This window comes from Peromyscus eremicus, chromosome 23, assembly GCF_949786415.1.
Source record: "Peromyscus eremicus chromosome 23, PerEre_H2_v1, whole genome shotgun sequence".
Taxonomy (NCBI): domain Eukaryota; kingdom Metazoa; phylum Chordata; class Mammalia; order Rodentia; family Cricetidae; genus Peromyscus; species Peromyscus eremicus.
The window spans coordinates 12531293-12552355 of NC_081438.1; the positions used below are offsets into that span (position 1 = coordinate 12531293).

A 21063-nucleotide genomic window follows, 5' to 3' on the forward strand; every position below is an offset into this window, starting at 1 on the left:
CAGGAGCTGCCAGGACTTAAGGTTTCCGTTAGAGCATGGTAGGGAAGGGGCTCACGCCAAGTCCATCTCTGGCAAATAAGGGATGAATTCTGGTTCCATCAGGTCCACTTGTCTGCTGTCTAAGAAGGGTGACAGCATGGTTTCCCTGCATCGAAGCAGTCAAGCAACTCTGGTCATGTGTGGAATCTCCTCTTCCTACTTCTCAGCAATGACAAGGTCTGTTTTCTGCTGAGGCCTACTGGTGACACACTCTGCTTCCCTCTTGGCTGAGTACAAAACTAGTCTCATGGGAGGGACCTCGGTGCCCACCCCCACCCTCCTATAAAACAGCCACTGCAGCAGAGGGTTTATCGTAGAATAGATTTATTTACCCGAAATCATGTCTGTGCAATACCCGTTACCAGCACAGAGAGAAACTGACCTCTATTTCCAGTCTACAGTCAAACATGCGCTGTGAGAAGCTGTGAGGAGCTGACGCTGAGCACTTTATTACAATAATGCACACAATACTTGTATTGCACCCACAGGTCTACTGCTTCTGACTTCATTAAATAAATTACATTAATACAGTGTCAAAGAGCTGGCTGCACACCCAAAACAACTCAAGTTAGGACCAGAGGCCTAGGCTGTAACCATTCGACAGCTGCAGTGTTTGAAATGGATTTATAAATAAGCAAACTGTACAAGGCCAATTAGAGAGCATGTTTCAATGTCACTGTAGAGCAGTCTGGCTGCTTACAACTGAAGGCATGCATTACAATATCATACAGCTATAGAGGCTAGGACATTCTGTAGAGAAATGTGGAGACTTGGCTGATGGCTTCTGTTCTTGGATCAAAGAAACCAGACTTCTCTGGAGAGGCTCTCTGATTCTTTATGCTAAATTGTACATTTATTATTATTTTGACTGGACAGCTAAAAGCCCCCTGGTAATACACATTTCCTCCACATCACACAGTGAGTTGGGAACTGTTTCTATTTCTTTTCCCCACATCAGTCATGCAGAGGGCTGGTAGATGTGTTGCTAACAACGCACATGCACGCACCCGAACACCCTTACATTTCTGCAAATGCTTTAGGAAGCGGTTACTCCAGTATTGCTGAAAAGGAAAGAGAGAGGAAATCAGCTTCTTGAAACAGAAGAGCAATGTTAGAACAACTTCCCAAGACACACTGACAGGGACAGACGGAAAAAACACTGCCATTCGGTCTAGAGGCAGGACCAGCATTTCTGACTAAGTGTCCTGAAGTGCTGCCCTGTCACATCGAGAAGCAGTGGCTTGGTGACTGACTGTCCTTGTGCCTCCGACTACCGCCAGCTCCTAACAAAGGCCCCACGAGGCAGAAACTAGAAGGCATGTCGGGTACAAGGGCGGGCAGTGAGAGCGGGAGATCTCAGTAGCCATGCAGAGGGTGAGGCAGGTGGAGCAGAGTGAAGTGGCCGGGCACCGAGGGAGGGAAGGCCTTCCTGCTCCCTCCCTCTTCTCCAGGACAGCAGTCCTGAGCTGGAGGCTCAGCTCTGCTTGAAAGGCTTTTCAACTGCAGGGGCTGGTCTTGATGAAATGGGAGCTCATGGCAAAGGGCACCCATGCCTCTTGGCTTATGGGCACTGCATCTTGGATGTTGCTGAGGTCTGTGACACTGTTGAGCTGAGACCCTAGTTTGAGGGTGCTATGGTTAGCAGCTGCTGTGATGTGACAGACCTTTCCCAGCTCTGGCAGCACCCTGGCAGCTGCTGGGGAATGCATCATCTGCATTTTGCTGGTTGGGCTCAAGGCTGACCCTTTGATACAGCTGTACTAAAGAGGCCACTCAGGAAAATCTCAGAGCTGAGTTCCAGGCTAGACTACCCTAGTGGGTTGAAGACAACACTGCCCATCCATGTACCTTCCTGGGGGTGCTGGGCGAGGGTAAGGCTGAGTACCTGCAGGAGGAGGCCTGTGGCTGGGACTATGCTGTTGACCTTGGTCTATGTGGGCCAAGGGACCAAGTATTCCTGGCTCAAGGCAGCAGTGATCTAGACTGTTTATCAGTCGGTGTTGAACTAGTGTCCAGACAGTCTCTGTGGACGTTAAGGCCCCACAGCACAAAGGATGAGATCTCCTCCTGTGGCCCACTTACTTGTAGAGGTCACTGAAATGAGGGCCCGCTGACTGGTCCTGGGGCATGGTCTACCACTCTGTTCTGCTTTGGGGCTCCGTCGCATTTGTCTGACCCACTGGATCACTTTAACACTTAGGACATCCGAACATGGCACAACCTTCCTGCTTCCTGAGAATCATCGCTCCCTGCAGCACCCAGCGACCTCGAACTCGGTTGCTGCGTGTGTTCCCTTAGAACCTGGCACTTCCTCCTGCCTGCCTGTCTGCACCAGCAACTAAGGGAGCTAGCAGCCCTAAGGCCTTTCTTTGCCTTACACAGCCAGGGGGCTGTTTGGGTGGCCATGCCCTAGATACCCACACTAAGACATGTCCTAGAAAGGTGACAAAACTTTCCTATACAGGGTCAGTATCCAGCTTTACTAGCTTCCTGCAGCCAGTGACAATCCAAACCTTGGGACACTTTACGTAAAGTCTGTTTGGCACTAGAGGTGACACAGCTTCGTCAGCCTGAGGTCAGCCAGGTCACAAGAACCTCTTGCCCACAACTCACAAAAATCACTGTCCTGGGCAGTGTCTACACTGGAGTCCGTGTAGTGAGCAGCTGACATTCCTGTTTCCTTACAAGTGGCAGCCTGGTGGACACAGGAGCCATGCGGCCCACTAGCAACAGGGACCAGCTTGTTCTGTGGCATCACCTGTCCACAGGCTACAGCACCCCAATCCCACAGGGAAGAGATACTCACGTTAGTTGATGGATGTTGGAAGGCATTGGAGGAAAACACCACAGTTAGGACTGTTAATGACTCACACTGCCGTTAAGACTGACCTTGAACATGCGCAAACGTTCATCAGTCATGATGGTGGTGGTTAGTGCCACATTCAAATAAAAATAGTTCTATACAATATGTTCATTTGGTCATGTGCTATTTACAGATTTTACAAAACACACACACATACACACACACTTGCCCTTACACCAGGCTACACACAACAGGCCAGCAGAAACTTGCATAAATGTATGTCACATGACAGATCGTGCCTATACATTATAAATAAAATCCTACTACGCAGCAGAACAGGATCCTTCCCCTCAGGAACAGAAAACTAAGGCTCTAAGCTGAGAACCTCAGAGAAATTTGAACTGATTATAGAGAGTTCAAGGTAGGCCATTAAGAACAAGACAGTTATTTTTCTCTGTCCATTTAAAATGTTTTATTTTTCTTTTAAACTAGATTGTGAAGTGCCACTGAATAGGCAATGTTGGCAAAACAATGTCTGTTACAATAAAATACATTAGACATTTAAATAAATAACCTTAAAAACTAGGCAAAGGGACAGAAACCCAGTCGATTGAATCGGGAGCAATGTTTTCTGCACAAGCGAGAACAGGCAAACCTCTCGTGAAGACGGATGTAAACAGAACCATCAGACCTACAGAAGAAGCCGAGCGGGCTGGGGTGGGCTGGGGGTGACAGAGGCTGAGGGTGCAGGAAGTGGCAAACCAAAAATACTGACTGAGGTAGCAGGACTCTGCTCAGTGCAGAAAAATTGGCTTATGAATAAAAATTAGACTGTGATATCAAATTAAATCCAGAGAATCATGCAAAAGACACAATACATGCTATTTAGTTTTTTTTTTTCCTTTTAAAAACCACACACATTCACTTCCTACAGTCTGCTGCCAATTACTTTGCTGACAATGTCTGCTGGCTCAACTATCTCTGTACAAGTATGAGTATTAAACAGAACACTGTACATGCTTTTTCATCTACAAAAAAATATCTGCATAAAATAGTGTTAGTTCTCTGTACATGTCAATGGACACTTTAATTATGTGTATAAAAAAAGGAAAATCTTGTCCCACTGGAGTCAGAAAAAGCAAAACGAAATCTAGAATATGAAACCTCCTTCACCAGCCAATATGTTCATGTGAAAATTCAGCAGAAATAGACAGTTGCTTTAAACAATAAAAAATTAATTGATTAAGTTAAACATCTTCTGTATGTGGCGCTGTCAGTCAAGACCAGAACATATCACTAAAGTTAGTGTCTGTGCTGTAGACCCAGACCACCAGGGGCATAATGAGCAGCACGAACGGCCAGGAAATGCCATCGGTGCATGCCGACAGCGAGCAGGAGGATTTGGTGGCAGGCTGCACACACTCTTTACCGGGTTCCAGGTAGTTTCGGGCCACAAACTTGAGCGTCTCATCCATGAGGATCACAGGCAAGGAGATTTTCAGCACCATCAGCCACTGGGTCAGATTCAAGGGTGTGATCTGGAAGATGAGCTGAGACAAAGAAGGCCTCGTCAACCTTCTGGACATGCCAGAGAGGGAGCACCCCAGACCCAGCCTGGGGTCCACAGTGACTCACTGGCAAAGGTTCCACGTAGAGGATCAGGAAGTGAAGTGACATGGACAGGCAGATGGAGCCCACGAGCCAGATGTTCTCCCAGGGGGGCATCCTCAGCAAGGACTGGTTCTCAGACAAACTACAGGTGGAGAGAGAGGTGGGTTCCCGGCGGCAAAGGCTCGTGTCAGTACACAGAGGGGGCTAGTTAGAAGGTAGCTTTGGCAACTCGGGCTGACCTAACTCTAAGGTCTGGATTTCCCACAGTGGGGTGACCTGGAGGCTTCAGGTCGGCAGGCTCAAAGCTGCTGCATGGCCAAAGATAGCCATTTGGAACCTTCTGTCAGTGGCTCAGGTGGCTGGAATCTCTGGTGCTCCCAGGGGTGCAGGCACAGCTGGGACTTCAGCCTTAAGTAGCAGGAGCTCATGGTGGTGAGAGCCCTACCTACTGAGAACTTAACCAGCCTGGACTCCCACAAACCCTCAGCCTACATACAAGACTCACTGACCTGTTGAGGGCATTGCACATCTCTATGGTCACTAGAACAGAAAGTGCCATTGTCATTGGGTATGGGGACTCGAAGATTGCACAATCCACTCCATCGAAGTCTGGGTTGTCCTCTTTACACTGTAGGAAATGACTCTGTAACAAAAACCAACACATTCCATCAGCCAGGCTACTTCCCTAATGCGCACCCACATGCGTACAGCTCAGCTCAGCTCACCTGGGTCTCGGAGCCGCCCGAGGCAACCGTTTACCTGTCTGAGCCCTAAGATGACCCACACTACAGCAAGACCAGGGCTTACAGAACTGCACTCTACTCCACAGGGAGAGAAGAGAAGAAAGGGCTAAGTACCAGCTGGTAGAAGGACACTCGAGGACCCCCGTCAGCAGCGATGAACCACCACGCAGCAGCACCCACGGTGGCGGCACCAACGTAACCTGGAGACAAACATGACGTCGTTTACACACTTGGGGCTGTGGACGGCGGTGCACACCACAGGCCAGAGCAGCTGACCAGTCAGGGTGGTTCTACTCCAAGCAATCTCTGGAGCTAGTGAGAAAAAGTTCCTGCTGAATCCAACCCAGACTCCGCACAATGTGCCAGGCCTGCTTCGAGACCACAGGTGTACAGGTACTCCCCATCAGGCAGGACCCACACTGTTTGTAGGTAAACTGATGTGGCCTTGTTGGATTCACTCATGGCCTAGCAGAACCCTTCAAAGGAACTGCTGGGTCTAAGGCAGAGACCCTTCCTCATCAACTAGAGTTCAGCAAATCTATTACAAAGGTGTGTGTCCACCCCTGTGGTCACAGTCACCCACAGCAGAGCACACAATGGCTGGAAATGACAACGGTGCTCAGGGCACTGGTTAAAAGACGATAGACAGGGACAGGGGGGCACTCTCTGCAAAGGCCAAAATCTCTTTCATCTCCAAAGGGCACCTGGTTCAGGAGACCAAGCCAGAGGGCTGGCCTGCCTGAGAGCCAGGCAGCTCTGGACCACTGTGTGCTCTTTGAACTGAAAGCACTGAGTGCACTGTGCAAACAGAATGCCTTCCTGGGGGTCCCAGGACAATCGGTTCACTTCTCTGGGCATCACTTCCCTAACTGTGCCAGGGAATACAGAAGTAGCCTCTGCTAGCAGGACTCCACCTGTCCCCTCAGTGGTGAGCACCCATTCATCTCAGGCTGGAGCTCTGAGGAGGGAAGGGCCCTGGCCTGTCTGGATGCTCAACAAGGAGGCCCTGGAGGTGGCTTTGAGGTAACCTGCACTGCCAGAGGGCATCCTCCCAAGAGAACAACAGACAAGTGTACTCACAGCCAATAGCCAGGTAACGGAAGAAGAGCCACCCGCTGATCAAGGGTTCTTTTGGGTTCCGGGGCGGTTTGTTCATGATGTCCAGGTCTGGAGGGTTGAACCCCAGCGCAGTGGCAGGCAGGCCATCTGTCACCAGATTGACCCAGAGGAGCTGGACAGGAATCAAAGCCTCAGGAAACCCAAGGGCCGCCGTCAGGAAAATACTGTTTCCATCCAAGGGAAGAAGAGAAGGGACTCAGTGACTTGGGGACTACGGAAGCCTCTCCCTCTCCAAGCCACAAGCATCAAACAACACAGACACTCCATCAACGTTCACAGGAAACTAAAAGGTCTTCGCCCTCTGTGGTTTTAAACTATTGAGATAAACTAATTCCTGTGTGTGTTTTTCCTTTTTTTTTTTTTTTTTTTTGGTTTTTTCGAGACAGGGTTTCTCTGTGTAGCTTTGCGCCTTTCCTGGAACTCACTTGGTAGTCCAGGCTGGCCTCGAACTCACAGAGATCCGCCTGCCTCTGCCTCCCGAGTGCTGGGATTAAAGGCATGCGCCACCACCGCCCGGCCTCCTTTTTGGTTTTTCGAGACAAGGTTTCTCTGTGTAGACCAGGCTGGCTTCGAACTCTGATTCTGTTTCTGCCTCCAGAGTGCTGGGATTAAGGCGTGTGCCACCGTGCCCGGCTTAATTCCTGTGTTAAGGAATATTCTCTGCACACCAGGCAGCTGCAGACAAGCCCCATGAGACCCTTTTCTCCACTCAGGCCAACAACAAAGTCGCCCCAACGGAAGCAGCACACTGAGACAGCCCCACACCCCAGCCCCGAAAGCCAGCAGAGTCCCCGTCGGGCACCCACCAGACCACTTCCCCCACATTGGACGAGATGAGGTATCGGATGAACTGCTTCATGTTGTTGTAGATAGCTCGACCCTCCTCCACAGCAGCCACGATGGTGGAGAAGTTGTCATCTGCCAGGACCATCTCCGAGGCAGTCTTGGCCACTGCAGTACCTGAACCCATGGCAATGCCAATCTCCGATTTCTTCAGAGCAGGGGCGTCATTCACACCGTCACCAGTCTGAAAGGGAAGCCACAGCTGAGTCAGACGTCACCCCGTGGCACACCTCTGGGCACTGGCAGACTGTCAGCACAAGGAAATGAGACAGAGCAGTAGCTGGCGGACTCTACCCAGGAAGCTAACCAGAGACGCGGAGAGGCAGAACCAGAGTCCTGCACGTCCGCTTGGGTTGTCTTACACCAACACTCCAAACCCAAGAGCCAGTTGTGGTGTGGCCGGACACGCAATTAAAGTCATTTACACACTTCAGACATATGCGAATACTAAGTACTGTTTATACATTAGAAACAGAAAACCCTAAAACCACCCCATTTTTTGTTTTTAGAGACAAGGTCTCACTAGGTAGCCAGGGTTGCCTCATCCTCTGAAGTGCCAGGATTAGAGGGGCACACCATCACGACTGGATGTGGTCATCACAATCTGCGGTCTGTGCCACGTGAACCACCGCTGGAGTCCAGAACTTACCATAGCTGTGATCTCATCAAAGGACTGGAGGAACTCAACGATCTTAGACTTGTGGGAAGGTTCGACTCGAGCAAAACAGCGGGCATTCAAGCAGGCGTCTCTCTGGGCCGAGGGGCTGAGCTCATCAAACTCCCGTCCTGTAAAAGCCTTTGACGTCACATCCTCATCCTGCCCAAAGATGCCGATGCGGCGACAGATGGCCACAGCGGTCCCCTTGTTGTCCCCAGTGATCATGATGACGCGGATGCCTGCTTGGCGGCACAGCTTCACAGAAGAGGCCACTTCAATCCTGGGAGGGTCCAGCATGCCCACACAGCCCACGAAAGTCAGATTGGTCTACAGGGGAGAGAGAGTCACCGTGAGTTCCTACAGCTTGTCCCCGTCGTTCCAGTCCTGGTCTGACACTTGGTGCTGGCCCTTGACTGAAACAAGGTCTCACTACACATGGGTCCTACGGACACTTGTCGTCCCTGTCCCACCTCAGCCTGCTGACCGCACATCTCTCCATGATGGAGTTGGGGACTGAACCAGGCTTCCCTCATGCTCAGCAGCGTTCTACCACCAATCACACCCTCCATTATTTTTAAGACACCAAGTGATTCTAGTTTAAGTTCTCACACTCTGTGAGAAATGTATCCGGGGAAAGAAAGAAAACCACGTGTGAAGAGTTAAGAGTGTCCTCACACTGTGGAGTCAGTGCTGTAGCAAAGGAAGTGGAAATGAATCTCTCAACTGGTATATTTTCCAATACCTAATAAATATATTATTTTAAAATGTAAACTGAGTTTTGAGTGGATGTTAAGTTTTACAGGCTGGTCTGAACCTGTCTTCATTATTCTAGTTTGAAAGCAGACTTATTAAGTCCTATTTCTGTCTGAAGCAACAAGCTAAAGACGGCCTGCCCAGGACATCCGCCTGTCCCCGGAGGCAGCCCCGGCTGGGCCATGGTTACGCGGGTGTAGGTACCTCATACTTGATGAAGTTGGCCGAATCTTCCAGGTGCATCTCCTCTCTCCTCAGCGGGTTGTCGTGAGTGGCCAGAGCCAGGCACCGCAGTGTGTCACTCCCACTGCCCCACTCCCGAATGACAGACATGATCTTCTGTTTGACACCAGGAGTCATGGGGACCTTAGTACTTCCAACTCGGATGTGGGTACACCTGTCGATGACTCCTTCGGGAGCACCCTGAGAATGTGAGATTCAGGTAAGTAACTGTCTCTGCCTGTTTACCCCGTTTACTCGGCGGGAAAGCCTCAGTCTCTGTAGTACTTGCCTTCACAAACATTTTGCTCATGGATGTCCGGCTTGGTTTGTTTGGTGTACAATAGACAGACATTGATTTTCTGTCACGTGAAAACTCAAGAGTAAATTCCTTCTTCATCAGCTGTTTTATGACCTGTAGGAGATCAGAGATGGACATCTTACATCCGTTCAGATACTCATGAGGCACTCGTTATCTGACGGCCCCTCGCCCTGTTCAAGTACCTTCAGCACGTGGGTCTTTTAGGAGGCTGGCAGGCACACAAAGAGCAGTCAACAAGATAGCAAGTCTGTACCCTCTAAGTTTGGGAGTAGACCAGACTATAAAACTAAGATATAGTGAACACCACAGAGAAAAAGCTGCACAGGGAGACACTGGAGGGCTTTAGACACTGGCTCGTAAGAGCCATCTGAAGGGCTGGTGTGGGGCTTCATGCCGATAATCCTAGCACCTGGGAAGCCAAGGCAGGAGGTCTCAGTTCAAGGGCTGCCTCAGCTACACAATGATACCCGTTTTCAAAAATATAAAGGGAGAGCCAGAGCACAGTGTCGGTTAGCTGACCAGGCCGATGGCACTGGTGTGGGTCCAGAGTTGGCGCTCCAAAACTCTGAGTCACATTGTTGTGCCAATGAAATTCACTGAATGTCTTCTGTGGCTGTAGCGAGTGGGTTCTTTGTTTTTGTTTTTTAAAGAAATGACTTCACAGAGCCAGGTAGTGGTGGTGGCACACCTTTAATCCCACACTAGGGAGGAAGAGGAAGGTGGAGCTCAGCCTGGTCTACAGAGTGAGTTACAGGACAGCCAGGGCTATACAGAGAAACCCTGTCTCAAAAAAAGAAAAAGTTTTCAATTTTTAAAATTCTTTCCTCAGATAGAAACTTGTAGCATTAATTTCTAGCTTTATATCACCCTCCTGAGATGGGGTCTTGCTAACTAAGTAGCCCAGGTTAGATTGGCCTTGAACTCAAGGAACTCCCAAACACTGGGTACAGGTGTCTCAGGGTTTCCTGGTCAGAGGAAATACCCTGAGAATGGCAACTTAGAGGAGGAGGTTTATCTGTTGCAAGTCATAGCCTGGCAGGGAAATCATTGTGGCAGGAGCCTAAGAGAACTAGACACATTATCACATCCACAGTCGAGAGTAGAGAATTAATGCACACACACAGTCCCTTAGATGCCTTCTCCTAGGGCAGTTCAGAATTCTTTCCTAGGGAATGGTGTTCCCACTTCAGTTAACTCAAGAGACTCCCCGAAATGCTAATCTAGACAAGTCTTCATCACCAACCACTTCCCCTTGCGTCAAGCCCACAAAAGGCGTGCTGTTTCTTTTTCCACTCCTGAATGAAATATTCTAAATAAATACCTGGAGGTCTCAATAGTGCCAATGCCTACTTTAATCTCATTAGGGTCAGCTGAGAGATCTCTTTTGTAGTCTTGGTTATTTTAAGCCTTTGCTTTTAATTTATTGAGCCTTGCTTCATGGACCAGCAGTATTTTCTATTCTTAAATGATCTGTTTGAATTTGAAAATGGTAAAAGGCCCCCATCCAAACGACAGAAAAAGGGAGGCTGTGTGTGGTGACAGACACCTCTAATCCTAGCAGAGAGGCAGAAACAGGCAGGTCTCTGAGTTTGGGCCAGTCTGGTCTACAGAGCAACTTCTAGGACAATAGGCTATACAGACTAACAATGTCTTGAAAAACAAGCTATAAAACAAAGAAAAAAATGGTAACAAGTAATAACTAATATGAAATGTTTTGAATCATTATAATCATTACTGATTTTTTTCCATCTAATTAGTCACGGGGTCGGTTTCTGGGATGTGTTGAAATCTATATTTCTAGTTTTTTTCTTTTTATGGAGTTACTGTGGTTGTGAACCCAGGTCCACTAGAAGAGTAGCCAGTGTCTTCCCTTAACCACAGACCCCTCTGTCCAGCACACCCGTCCCTCTAGCCCCAATTGAATTTTGTGTGTATGAGCATTTTGCCTACATGTATGTCTGTACCACACATGTGCCTGGTGCATGGAGACCAGAAGAGGACCTCTGATCCTCTGGAATAGGTGGTACAAACAGCTGCCATGTGGGCGCTGGGAATCAAATTCAAGCCCTCTAAAAGATCAGCCAGTGCTCTTAATCAAGGAGCTCTCTTTTCATCTCTATTTGCTGACTAGTATATTTTGTTGCATTTAACAAATATAAACAATGTAACCATTGGATTTAGCCAGGCAGTGGTGGTGCATGCCTTTAATCCCAGCACTCAGGAGGCAGAGGCAGGCGGATCTCTGTGTGAGTTCGAGGCCAGTCTGGTCTACAAAGTGAGATCCAGGACAGGCTCCAAAGCTACACAGAGAAACCCTGTCTCGGAAAAAAAAAAACAAAAAAGAAACAACAAAAACAAACAAACGAACAAACAACCCACCCCCACTGGATTTAGCACAAGGGTATAAGTGACTCCAAAGGTCTCTGATGGACAGGTAAAGGCAAGAGCTTGATTGGAATGGATTTGAGAAAACAGGAGTGAAAATGGGTAATACAACAGTTCTTTTCATTGAGTCCAACCAATGGTGTGTCCAATGAAAACCAGGGCAAAGGACAGTTCTAAGACTGAGAGCATACAACTATCTTCTCTCTGCTGCTCTGAAGAGCTGGCAGAGACAGGCACCGAAATGCAGGCAGGACCAAGGACAGCACACTCACAGCTTCCTTGAAGAGGCAGCCCTTGGGACCGCTGGGCTTTGTTTGTCTGTGGTGTGATTTGCTTTTGTCTAATGAGCGTCTTACTCTACAACCCGTGGCGATCCTCCTGGACTTGGTTAGCTTCCTGAGTGCTAGGATTATAGGCTCGAGAGTTCTTTGTCTGACTGTGACTGTCAGGAAAAAATGTGGAAGAGCAAATGTATAATCAGGAGTGCAGGTCAAGGAGGCAGGGAGTGAATGGACACAGCACACCAAGCTCAAGTACTGACCGAGTTGCAGGCATTTGCACGTTCTATTTTAGACAGTCCCTTCAGTTCGGTATCAAACACATTCATCTTCTCTACCAGGCAAGTGAGGGCAGTCTCTGTAGCTTCTCCAACTTTCTCATATACACCCTTAGCCTGCATTGTGGAAAGAAGTCACTGTCAGTAGGAGAGCCTGTCCCACATGGAAAAGACACTTCAAGGCACAACCATGAGACACTACCATGACCTTATATAATGTGTTTTCTCATTTAAAGTATTTGTTCATTTCAGATCATTGTCTATTATTCTGATGAGTTTGCACCCTCTGACAGGGAAGGCCTAGCCTTCGAGAAAGAAAGCAAATGATTGACCCCATTATTTAACTTTAAAAAGTTTCCTCTTGGTTACAGTTCTTCACCACCATCGCCACCACCAAAACAACCCCATAAGCGTCCTGCTGTCCTCAAGGATATATGGCAATCCATATTTCAAGTAGAATCATCACCCCCACTGTCAGAAAGACTTCTTAGCCTGAGTTCTGGTTTTTAAAGTAAGGATGCATCAGTGGTCAAAACACCACAACACACTACTTATCCTGGTAAAACAACTACAGTGCCCAGCCTCAGATCTATGAAAGGCACTGAGCTTTCTTCAGCCAGGTCACACTGAATAGAAATGGGAAATAGCCAGGCGGTGGTGGCGCAAACCTTTAATCCCAGCACTCGGGAGGCAGAGGAAGGCGGATCTTTGTTGAGTTCGAGGCCAGCCTGGTCTCCAAAGCGAGTTCCAGGAAAGGCGCAAAGCTACACAGAGAAACCCTGTCTCAAAAAAAAAAAAAAAAAACCAAACAAAAAAAGAAATGGGAAATAAAATCAGAAACTTGTTTTTCAAAGGGAGGAAGATGGCTTTTTTTATTCCACTTACCCTACCCTTGAGCCAGGGACAGGCCCCTTGCACATTAGGAGTCTTACCTCATTATAGTCCAAAGCAGAGTCATTACACAGAGCACAGATAGTTGCTAACTCTACAAGCCCGTCATACTGATGGCATTTCACTGGCTTATCATCTTTATGCCTATCAAAAAAGAAAACATTTCTGGGTCACAGCTTGCCTTAACTGAAGATAAAAACAAAAAACCAAAACATTTCTTTGTGTGAGGGGCTATGGTTGTGTGCACGATGGAACATGTGTGTGTAGAGAAGGTCAAAGGACAAACAAAGGGAGATTTTCTCCTTCCACCATGCAGGTTCCCGAGATGGAACCCCCACTGTCACACCTACAGGGTAAGTGCTTTGATACTCAGCCTCCCAGGGTTGGAAATGTAAGCTGGGGGAGAACAGATTGGGACAGATTCAAAATAATTTGAATGGTAGCTCTTTGAAAATCTTACTGAAACTCCAACATGAGTAAGTGAAGAACAAAATAGAGCCCTCACCAGAAAATCTAGGCTTCAAAGGGTACTCTGCTAATAAGAATCACTAATTTGAGGCACAGTCAGCCATCTTAGCTATAGTTCCGGGTGTGTGGGTCTGTGTGGGGGTGGGGGTGTGCGCGCGCGCGCGTGCGTGTGCAAGCTTTTTAGACAGGTTCTCATGTAGTCCAGGCTGGCTGTCATCTCCTGACCTGCCAGTGTCCATCACCACACTCCACTGTGGTGCTGAGGATCAAAGCAAGGCTTCAGGCACGCTAGGCATACCTTAGCTCCACCACTAAGCCACACCTCTGCCAACATCAAGATTTTCTAGATCCATCCTCTGTGATCATCTAAATAACCAATCACCACAACAACACAGCAGAGTCTGCAGAGGAAGACGGCTACTCACACTTCTCCAATGGGTGCGTATGTTGATCCAGTTATGGTAAACTCATTAAGGGAACAGGTATCACCTTCGACTTTGTCCAGAATGAACATCTATAAGGAAACACAGAATACAAATCCTTAGAAGAGACACACAACCATTCCTTGTCTGCAGTGAAAACCCTGTCATTTACGATGGCGGTTTGAATGATGCTCACTGAGGCTCAGTTACTCTCTCATTTCATTGTCTTAGTTTAGAACCGGGCAGAAAAGCTCAGGTAAAAGAGCCTCACACGTCAGAGCCCAACACTCCTTGAGTAAGATGAGTCGTGTGCAGAATGAGTCGGTGCTCCTTCCCTATCCAGGGCCTGGCAGAGCAGCTGCTTTCCACCAGTGCACGTGCTGGTTTGGTTTGTTGGTTGTTTGTGACAGGGTCTCACTGTATGGGCTGGCCTCAAACTCAAGATCTGCTTGTCTCTCCAGCATTGGGATTAAAGGTGTGCACTATCATGGGGGGAGGGGGGAGGCCCACTCATTTTATAGAAAAATCAGAGGAAAACCAGGCTCAAGATTACACAATAAGCGAAACAGTGAAGCCTGGGTTAATTACCGTCTTTTCTGTAAGGAAAATCTAACTTCACCTTTTACTGAAAAATTGACCCTCATCCATCACTTAATAGTCTACTATTTCAGCCTCAAGTAGGCACATGCCATCTCACCTAGCTTCTCAGTTCTCTGCTTTCTTCTTAATTAAACATGACAGTGTCTCACTTAGCTCAGACTAGCCTCCAATCACTGTGTTGCCAAGGACAACCCTGACTTGCTGCTCTTGCTGCCTCCATCTGCAGGAGCTGTGATTAAGCTGTGGGTCACTGTGTCTAGTCTTAGTTCTTACTGTTCTAGGAGCACAGGTAAAAGCTTCTTATTGTACTTCCAATGATCTAACAGGGTAAGAAAGGCAGGGTTAGTCTGATGGAATATGTCAAGTTATATCCCTGCTCTTCAGGGAGGAATCGTGTTTCATTTAGTGTGCTAGGGAAGTAACAATCAGGAATTCACAGGAGGTTAACTAGTTATTTCCTCTGGAATACATACATCTAGAGACAGGCTCAAGCCTACAGTTATTTCTTTGACAGAAATTTATTAAGACTTATAGCTACCCTGTATTTCCCAAGACAATATAGAAATGATTAATTTTTTTAAACATGTATTTGTGTGTGCATGCAGAGGTCGGAAGATAACTTTAGGAATCAGTTCTCTCCATCCAGCAAGTGGGATCACTCAGAGATTGAACTCAGGCCATTAGGCTTGGCACCAAGTTCTTTTAGCCAGTCCTTGTTTGGTGACGGAATGATTAACCTCTCTCAGGTAGTCAGACTTGGCTTAGGCCTCACAAAACCTTTATAACAGTAGTAAGTTATCAACCAAAGGTTTTGATGGCATGCATAAAAGCATCATCTAATGAGGACCCTAGAAACACCAGAGTCACAAAGGACACTCCTTCCTTACCCTGCAGACCGACATCTGGTTTGTGGTAAGTGTGCCTGTCTTGTCTGAGCAGATAACCGAAGTACAACCAAGGGTTTCCACCGAAGGCAGACTTCGAACAATGGCGTTTTTCTTTGCCATTCGACGGGTTCCAAGAGCCAAGCAGGTGGTGATGACAGCAGGCAGACCCTCGGGGATGGCAGCAACAGCCAGGGCCACTGCGATCTTAAAATAGTAGATGGCACCTCTGATCCAGGAGCCCCCATGAACTGGGTCATTGAAATGCCCAATGTTGATGATCCAGACTGCAATGCAAATGAGGGAGATGACTTTGGAAAGCTGCTCCCCAAACTCATCGAGCTTCTGCTGCAGGGGTGTTCTCTCCTGTTCTGTTGCAACCATTTCATCCCGGATCTTGCCAATTTCAGTATTAACTCCGGTTGCGACCACCACTCCCATAGCTTTCCCAGCAGCAATGTTTGTACCCTAGGGAGAAGCAGAGGCCAGCTGGTCAGAAGATCGACACAACTTAAATACAGACTGGATTCATAGTACCTATTCACCCATGGGACAGGACAGCTCGCCCAAACATGGAACCTGGTCTACACAGCTGCTCTGGGCTTAGCAGTACTCCAACTGCATAATCTCAAATTCCATGCAGCTCTCAGCACTATATACTCTTTGGTTTCTGGCTCCAAAAGTCAGCCTCTCCTCTTTTTGTCATCTATAAGATGGGCAATCAGCCCTGTGGGCTGTCTCAGAATTTATACTCCAGCACCAGTGTTTAGGTCAATGAACTCAAGTGTGAGTGATACAGCTGCATTATTCTCACTGGAACACTACAGCATTTGCACTTTACTTACTGTCAGGAGTTAAGCCTGTCCCTTGAAATACTAGATTCTAAATAATAAAAGTATATGCATTCTGCACTACTTGAAAAATGTAGTCACACCAATAGAAAAAATAAACAACCATGTATTTCCTCTAGGCTCACCAAAAGGTGAGCCACGTTTGCTCTGTACAAACACATCCTCTTTTTTAACTGCAGGCTACAAACAGCAGCAATGCCCACATCATTTGAAAGCACCCTTATAGGCTTGAAGACTTTCTGAAAAGGTTACTTCTCAACTGTTACACACTGACGTTAAACATTTCTGCCCTAGTCATTTTATTAGCTGGCAACCAAAACAAAACCATCTAAGTCACACATGCCACCATTTTACAGTTTCTAGTGTTTTGTTGTTTATGCATTTGTCAGGGTGGGGGACCTTACAGAATGTACAGTGGTTCCTTTTAATCTCTAGATGACATCTGCCTGTGTGTGTTGTCTGTTTCCTTTTTTTTCTTTCGAGACAGGGTTTCTCCGTGTAGTTTTGGTACCTGTCTACCTGTCCTGGATCTCACTCTGTAGACCAGGCTGACCTTGAACTCACAGAGATCCGCCTGGCTCTGCCTCCCAGGTGCTGGGATTAAAGGCATGCGCCACCACCTGCACCACCACCACCCGGCTGGTTTGCAGTTTTATTTGCTTTATTGCTAAATAGAGACTGAAGCAGGCAGGGCCTTTAGCACACTAAGCGTCCGTCTCCGTTTCACCCCAGCCATGTTAAGTTTTTTGACAGCTGAGACACACAGTAAAGAATAATTATCTTTTGGAATAACCGATTTTCTGAAGTCTGACCACTGAAGGTGACCAGTAAAAAGTCTGAATTTTCACAACTCTGGGACTGTGGTTGTCTGAATGAAAATGGCCCCCATGGACCCAGGGAGTGGCAATTATTGGAAGTGTGGCCTTGAGGTTTTAGAAACTCAAGCCAGGCCTAGTAGCCCACTATCTCTTCCTGCTTCCTGTGGATCCAGATGTAGAACTCTTTCTCTGCTACTTCTCCAGCACCATGTCTGCCTGCATGCTTCCCTCCATGATGATAATGGACTAAACTTCTGAACTGTAAGCCAGCCCCAATTAAATGTTCTTCTATAAGAGTTAGATTGTTCATGTCTTTTCACAGCAAGAGAAACCCTCTGAGACAAGGACTATCTCCACAGAAAAGAATGTTCTTAGATAAAGGCAAAGCTTGGTAAAAGTTTAGACAAGCTAGAGCCTAGCCCTGGGTTCAACTCCCAGCAATCCCATCCCCAACACCTGATAAAACTTACAGAAAAGAGCATGTTCTTTTTATCTTGATTGACAGCTCGTGGGTCAGGGACAGGGTCAGTGTGCTTGATGACGGAAACAGATTCACCTAAGCAGGTTATGAGACAGGATGGTTAGTTTGGTTTGAGGCATACCCAATCTTAGTAACCCTCACCCACACCAACCCATCTCTACTGATACCACTGCCATTGTGGGCAGTTGTGGTGGCACACACCTATAATCCCAACACACAGGATGTTGAGGCAGGGGGAAGATTTCCAATTTCAAGGACACCATGTGCTACATATCTAGTTTGAGGGATGAGCAACACAGAGACTAATTCTCAAACCAAACCAAAGTGCATACTCATGCCCAATATGGGGACAGGAGCAAAGGGCTCAGTTTATTCAAAGCAGGCAAACTAGGAAAATTTAGCAGTGGAAATTAATATCAGAGTAAAGAATGTCAGGATTACAAACCAGTGTAATTTTAAAGACTGGCCAGGAGCTGGTGGTGTACACCTGTAATCCCAGCACTTGGAAGGCAGAGGCAGGCAGATCTCTGTGAATTCCAAGCCAGCCTGGTCTACAAGTTCCAGGATAGCCTTGGCTACTCAGAGAAACCCTGTTTTGAAAAACCAAAACAGACAAATTTTGAAATAACATCCCAAATATCTTCATTTCCTGGAATAGTCAAATAATTGGCTGACAAAGGTATGGTTTCTCCTTTGACCTACAACTGCACTAAACGGACATTCAATTGGGCCGGGAATGCACCTCGGTTGATAGAGAGCTTGCTTAGCACGCAACTATCTGGGTTCAGTCTCTAGCAGCATACAAAACTGGGTGTGGCGGCACACGCTTGTGAGCCCAGCAGTTGGGAAGTACAGACAATAGAATGAGCAGTTAGTTCATGACTATTCTCAACTCTACACTGAGTCTGAGGGAAGCCTGGGCTCCAGCAGAGCCTGTTTCAAAAAGCTAAGAGGAAAAAAGGGGGTCGAGGGAGACCTTCGAGACTTTTTCAGTTCCCTCATCTATTCTAGATATACCCTGAGGATTTCAGGTACATAACCCAGTCATTTCCCTAACATTTTGTGGCTTAAACACTCGAAGATGCTGCTGCTAAAGGGAGTTAACCAGTTAAGTAGTTTACATAAAAAGCAAGTGTTAAAGCCCAGGAGACTCAGACCTACCATATTATGATCAGTCACTTTTAAAACTGACACCCAACGCCGGGCGGTGGTGGCACACACCTTTAATCCCAGCACTCGGGAGGCAAAGCCAGGCGGATCTCTGTGAGTTCGAGGCCAGCCTGGTTTACAAAGCGAGATCCAGGACAGGCGCAAAGCTACAGAGAAACCCTGTCTTGAAAAACAAAAAAACAAAAAAACCTGACACCCAAATAAATCCTGACAGTGTTTAACATTTATAATCACTCACTTGCTATTTAATTGTGTGCACGTGTGTACGTGTGTCCTGGGAATCGAATGCAGCTGTCTGTCAGGCTTGAGCAAGTACCTTTCTTTACCCAAGTGAGCCAATGGCACTAGCCAGCACTGTTTTTAACCTGACAACCTTGCTTCCAGACCATCATCCCTCCCTGGATCATGTTTGCATCACACACACTGAGGGAATGTTCCAAACAATGCCAAATCCATGAGTAAAAACTCCAGGTAGCATGTCACTCTTTCCAGCTAACTTTTGATAACTGCATATTTATTTATTCCAAAGATAGGGAGACAATACTTTAACCTGAAGATTATCACTTATGCTAACAAAGGATTATACAACCATTTTCTTCCTATAAGTATTTCATAATCAAAATTAAAAATGGAATGCAGTCTGATCTCATTTTATGTCTGTAAGCCATTGCGTGTCTAGTGCCTGGAGATAGAAGCCCGGTGTCGGATCCCCTGGAATTGTGGGGTGCAGGAGAGTGAACCTGGGTACTCTGTAAGAAGAGCAAGTGCTCTTAACTGTTAAGCCATTGCTCCAGCCCAAAACTAATTTCAAAACTACTCTAAGAAATTATGTCTCAGAGAGGGTTCAGGTAGGACGCAATAAAGGGGCACTGGACACTGACTACATATAGCTGGAGACAGAAGCTTGAGGCTTGAATGATTTTCCACTCTGTCCTACTTACCTGTGAGAATTGACTGGTCAACTCTTAGCGTTGTCGACTTGATGGAAGTTAATCTTATATCAGCAGGAACTTTGTCACCAACTAACGGGTTAAAAAAAAAAAAGGCAGCGAATGTGAGCAGTGTTTGCAGCTATGTAAAGATGAAACTGTTTCCAAATCAAGCTGATTTTAAAAACAAATACCTTGCACACAAGGCTAACGAATACCCGTTTCTCAGCAGAGTGAACAGAGTAACACCGTCAGTGCACAACAACCCTATGTAGATGGGGCGAGGTCCCTAGCACTGCTGGGTCACCTATGGTACAGAGGTAATCCCAACAGAAGCGCAAGACTTCAAGGTCATCCTCAGCTATAAACAAATCTGAGGCCAAACACACACTAAATAGATTTCAAATAGACACGAAGGTAATGATGTTAGGAAAACCTAAATACATATGATTCTAAAAGATGTTTAATCATGTATGCACACAGGCTTCCAAACTTTTACTTTCAACACTTAGCAATACACTGACTACAACAGCCATCGGGGCTAAGGCCAGTTTCACTCCATCAGGAAAGCAACAGTATTAACAAGAAACAAATGGTTCTAAAAAGATGATCAATTACTTCACAACACAAAACAGTAGAAATGGTATTTTAACTTTAAAGCGGCAAGAAATAATATAGAACCAGTCAACAAAGATTTATGGAAGTAAGATTCTTGTATTACAAGATCTAAACATTTGCCAGTTTTAGTGGGGGGGGGGGGGGGCGCTGTCTAGGTCATTAAAGCTTGCCATGCAAGGCTAGACACCTAAGTTCAGTCTCAGAACCTATGAAAAGATGAAAGAATCAACTCTACAAACTTGCCCCAGCCCCCCCCTCCCCGGTAACTGAGATAATGGTTCAGGGGGTAAAGGCACTTGAAGCCAAAACTGAGTTTGATCCCTAGGGTCCCCACAATGGAAGGAAAGAAAAGGATGCATATGTCATCCAAGATTCTCTGTATGTAGGACTAGCTTATTTACTATATAGTTCACTTGTGCATCCAGCCGTTATAAAATAAGACACAAGGGAGTGTCACCGTGGACAGGACTTTTGTTATCTACAGCATACACTGCTCTGACCGCACAAATCCTTACTTTATAGACTTTTGTGTGAACAATGCAAGTAAGCTGTGACAATTTTATACTCACACTACAGTGGAATTTACAAAGATCCCTGTATGTTACATGGGAAGTCACAAGATATCACACACACAGAGCTGACAGTGGTACAAGGTTTAACATATGAGCAACAACGGGTCTCCAGGTGTCAGTGGAGAGACATTTCACCTTATAACCTTTGGTACCTTTTAAACTAGCAAATAAATAAATCAATCTCTTGGATATCCTAAAGATCTTTCAGTCAACAGTATTCTTTCCTAGGTAAAGGGTTCCTTTAATAGCCCTAAAGGGCTCTAGGCTGAAAAGCAAAATGATATAATAATATGCCTAGTAACAGACAA

The 21063-nt window shown here is 46.7% G+C and overlaps 1 protein-coding gene across 2 annotated transcripts in view; it reads right to left on the minus strand.

Annotated features, from left to right (window-relative positions):
• Positions 1-865: 865 nt before the first annotated feature.
• Positions 866-21063, minus strand: part of Atp2a2 (ATPase sarcoplasmic/endoplasmic reticulum Ca2+ transporting 2) — a 49615-nt gene continuing 29417 nt past the window's right edge. Inside the window, exons 6-21 of one of the 2 annotated variants that reach the window (XM_059249695.1) lie at positions 19578-19658; positions 17456-17541; positions 15320-15784; positions 13836-13924; positions 12984-13086; positions 12037-12168; positions 9081-9203; positions 8774-8992; positions 7808-8143; positions 7122-7342; positions 6277-6479; positions 5311-5396; positions 4963-5096; positions 4478-4595; positions 4272-4392; positions 866-1100 (exon numbers count right to left, since the gene is read on the minus strand). In XM_059249695.1, coding sequence (XP_059105678.1) covers positions 1087-1100; positions 4272-4392; positions 4478-4595; positions 4963-5096; positions 5311-5396; positions 6277-6479; positions 7122-7342; positions 7808-8143; positions 8774-8992; positions 9081-9203; positions 12037-12168; positions 12984-13086; positions 13836-13924; positions 15320-15784; positions 17456-17541; positions 19578-19658 — 2531 coding nt within the window. In that variant the 3' untranslated portion in view covers positions 866-1086. Of the gene's footprint in view, positions 1101-3286; positions 4393-4477; positions 4596-4962; positions 5097-5310; positions 5397-6276; positions 6480-7121; positions 7343-7807; positions 8144-8773; positions 8993-9080; positions 9204-12036; positions 12169-12983; positions 13087-13835; positions 13925-15319; positions 15785-17455; positions 17542-19577; positions 19659-21063 lie in introns of those variants that run through there. The other variant, XM_059249694.1, reaches the window with a different exon arrangement.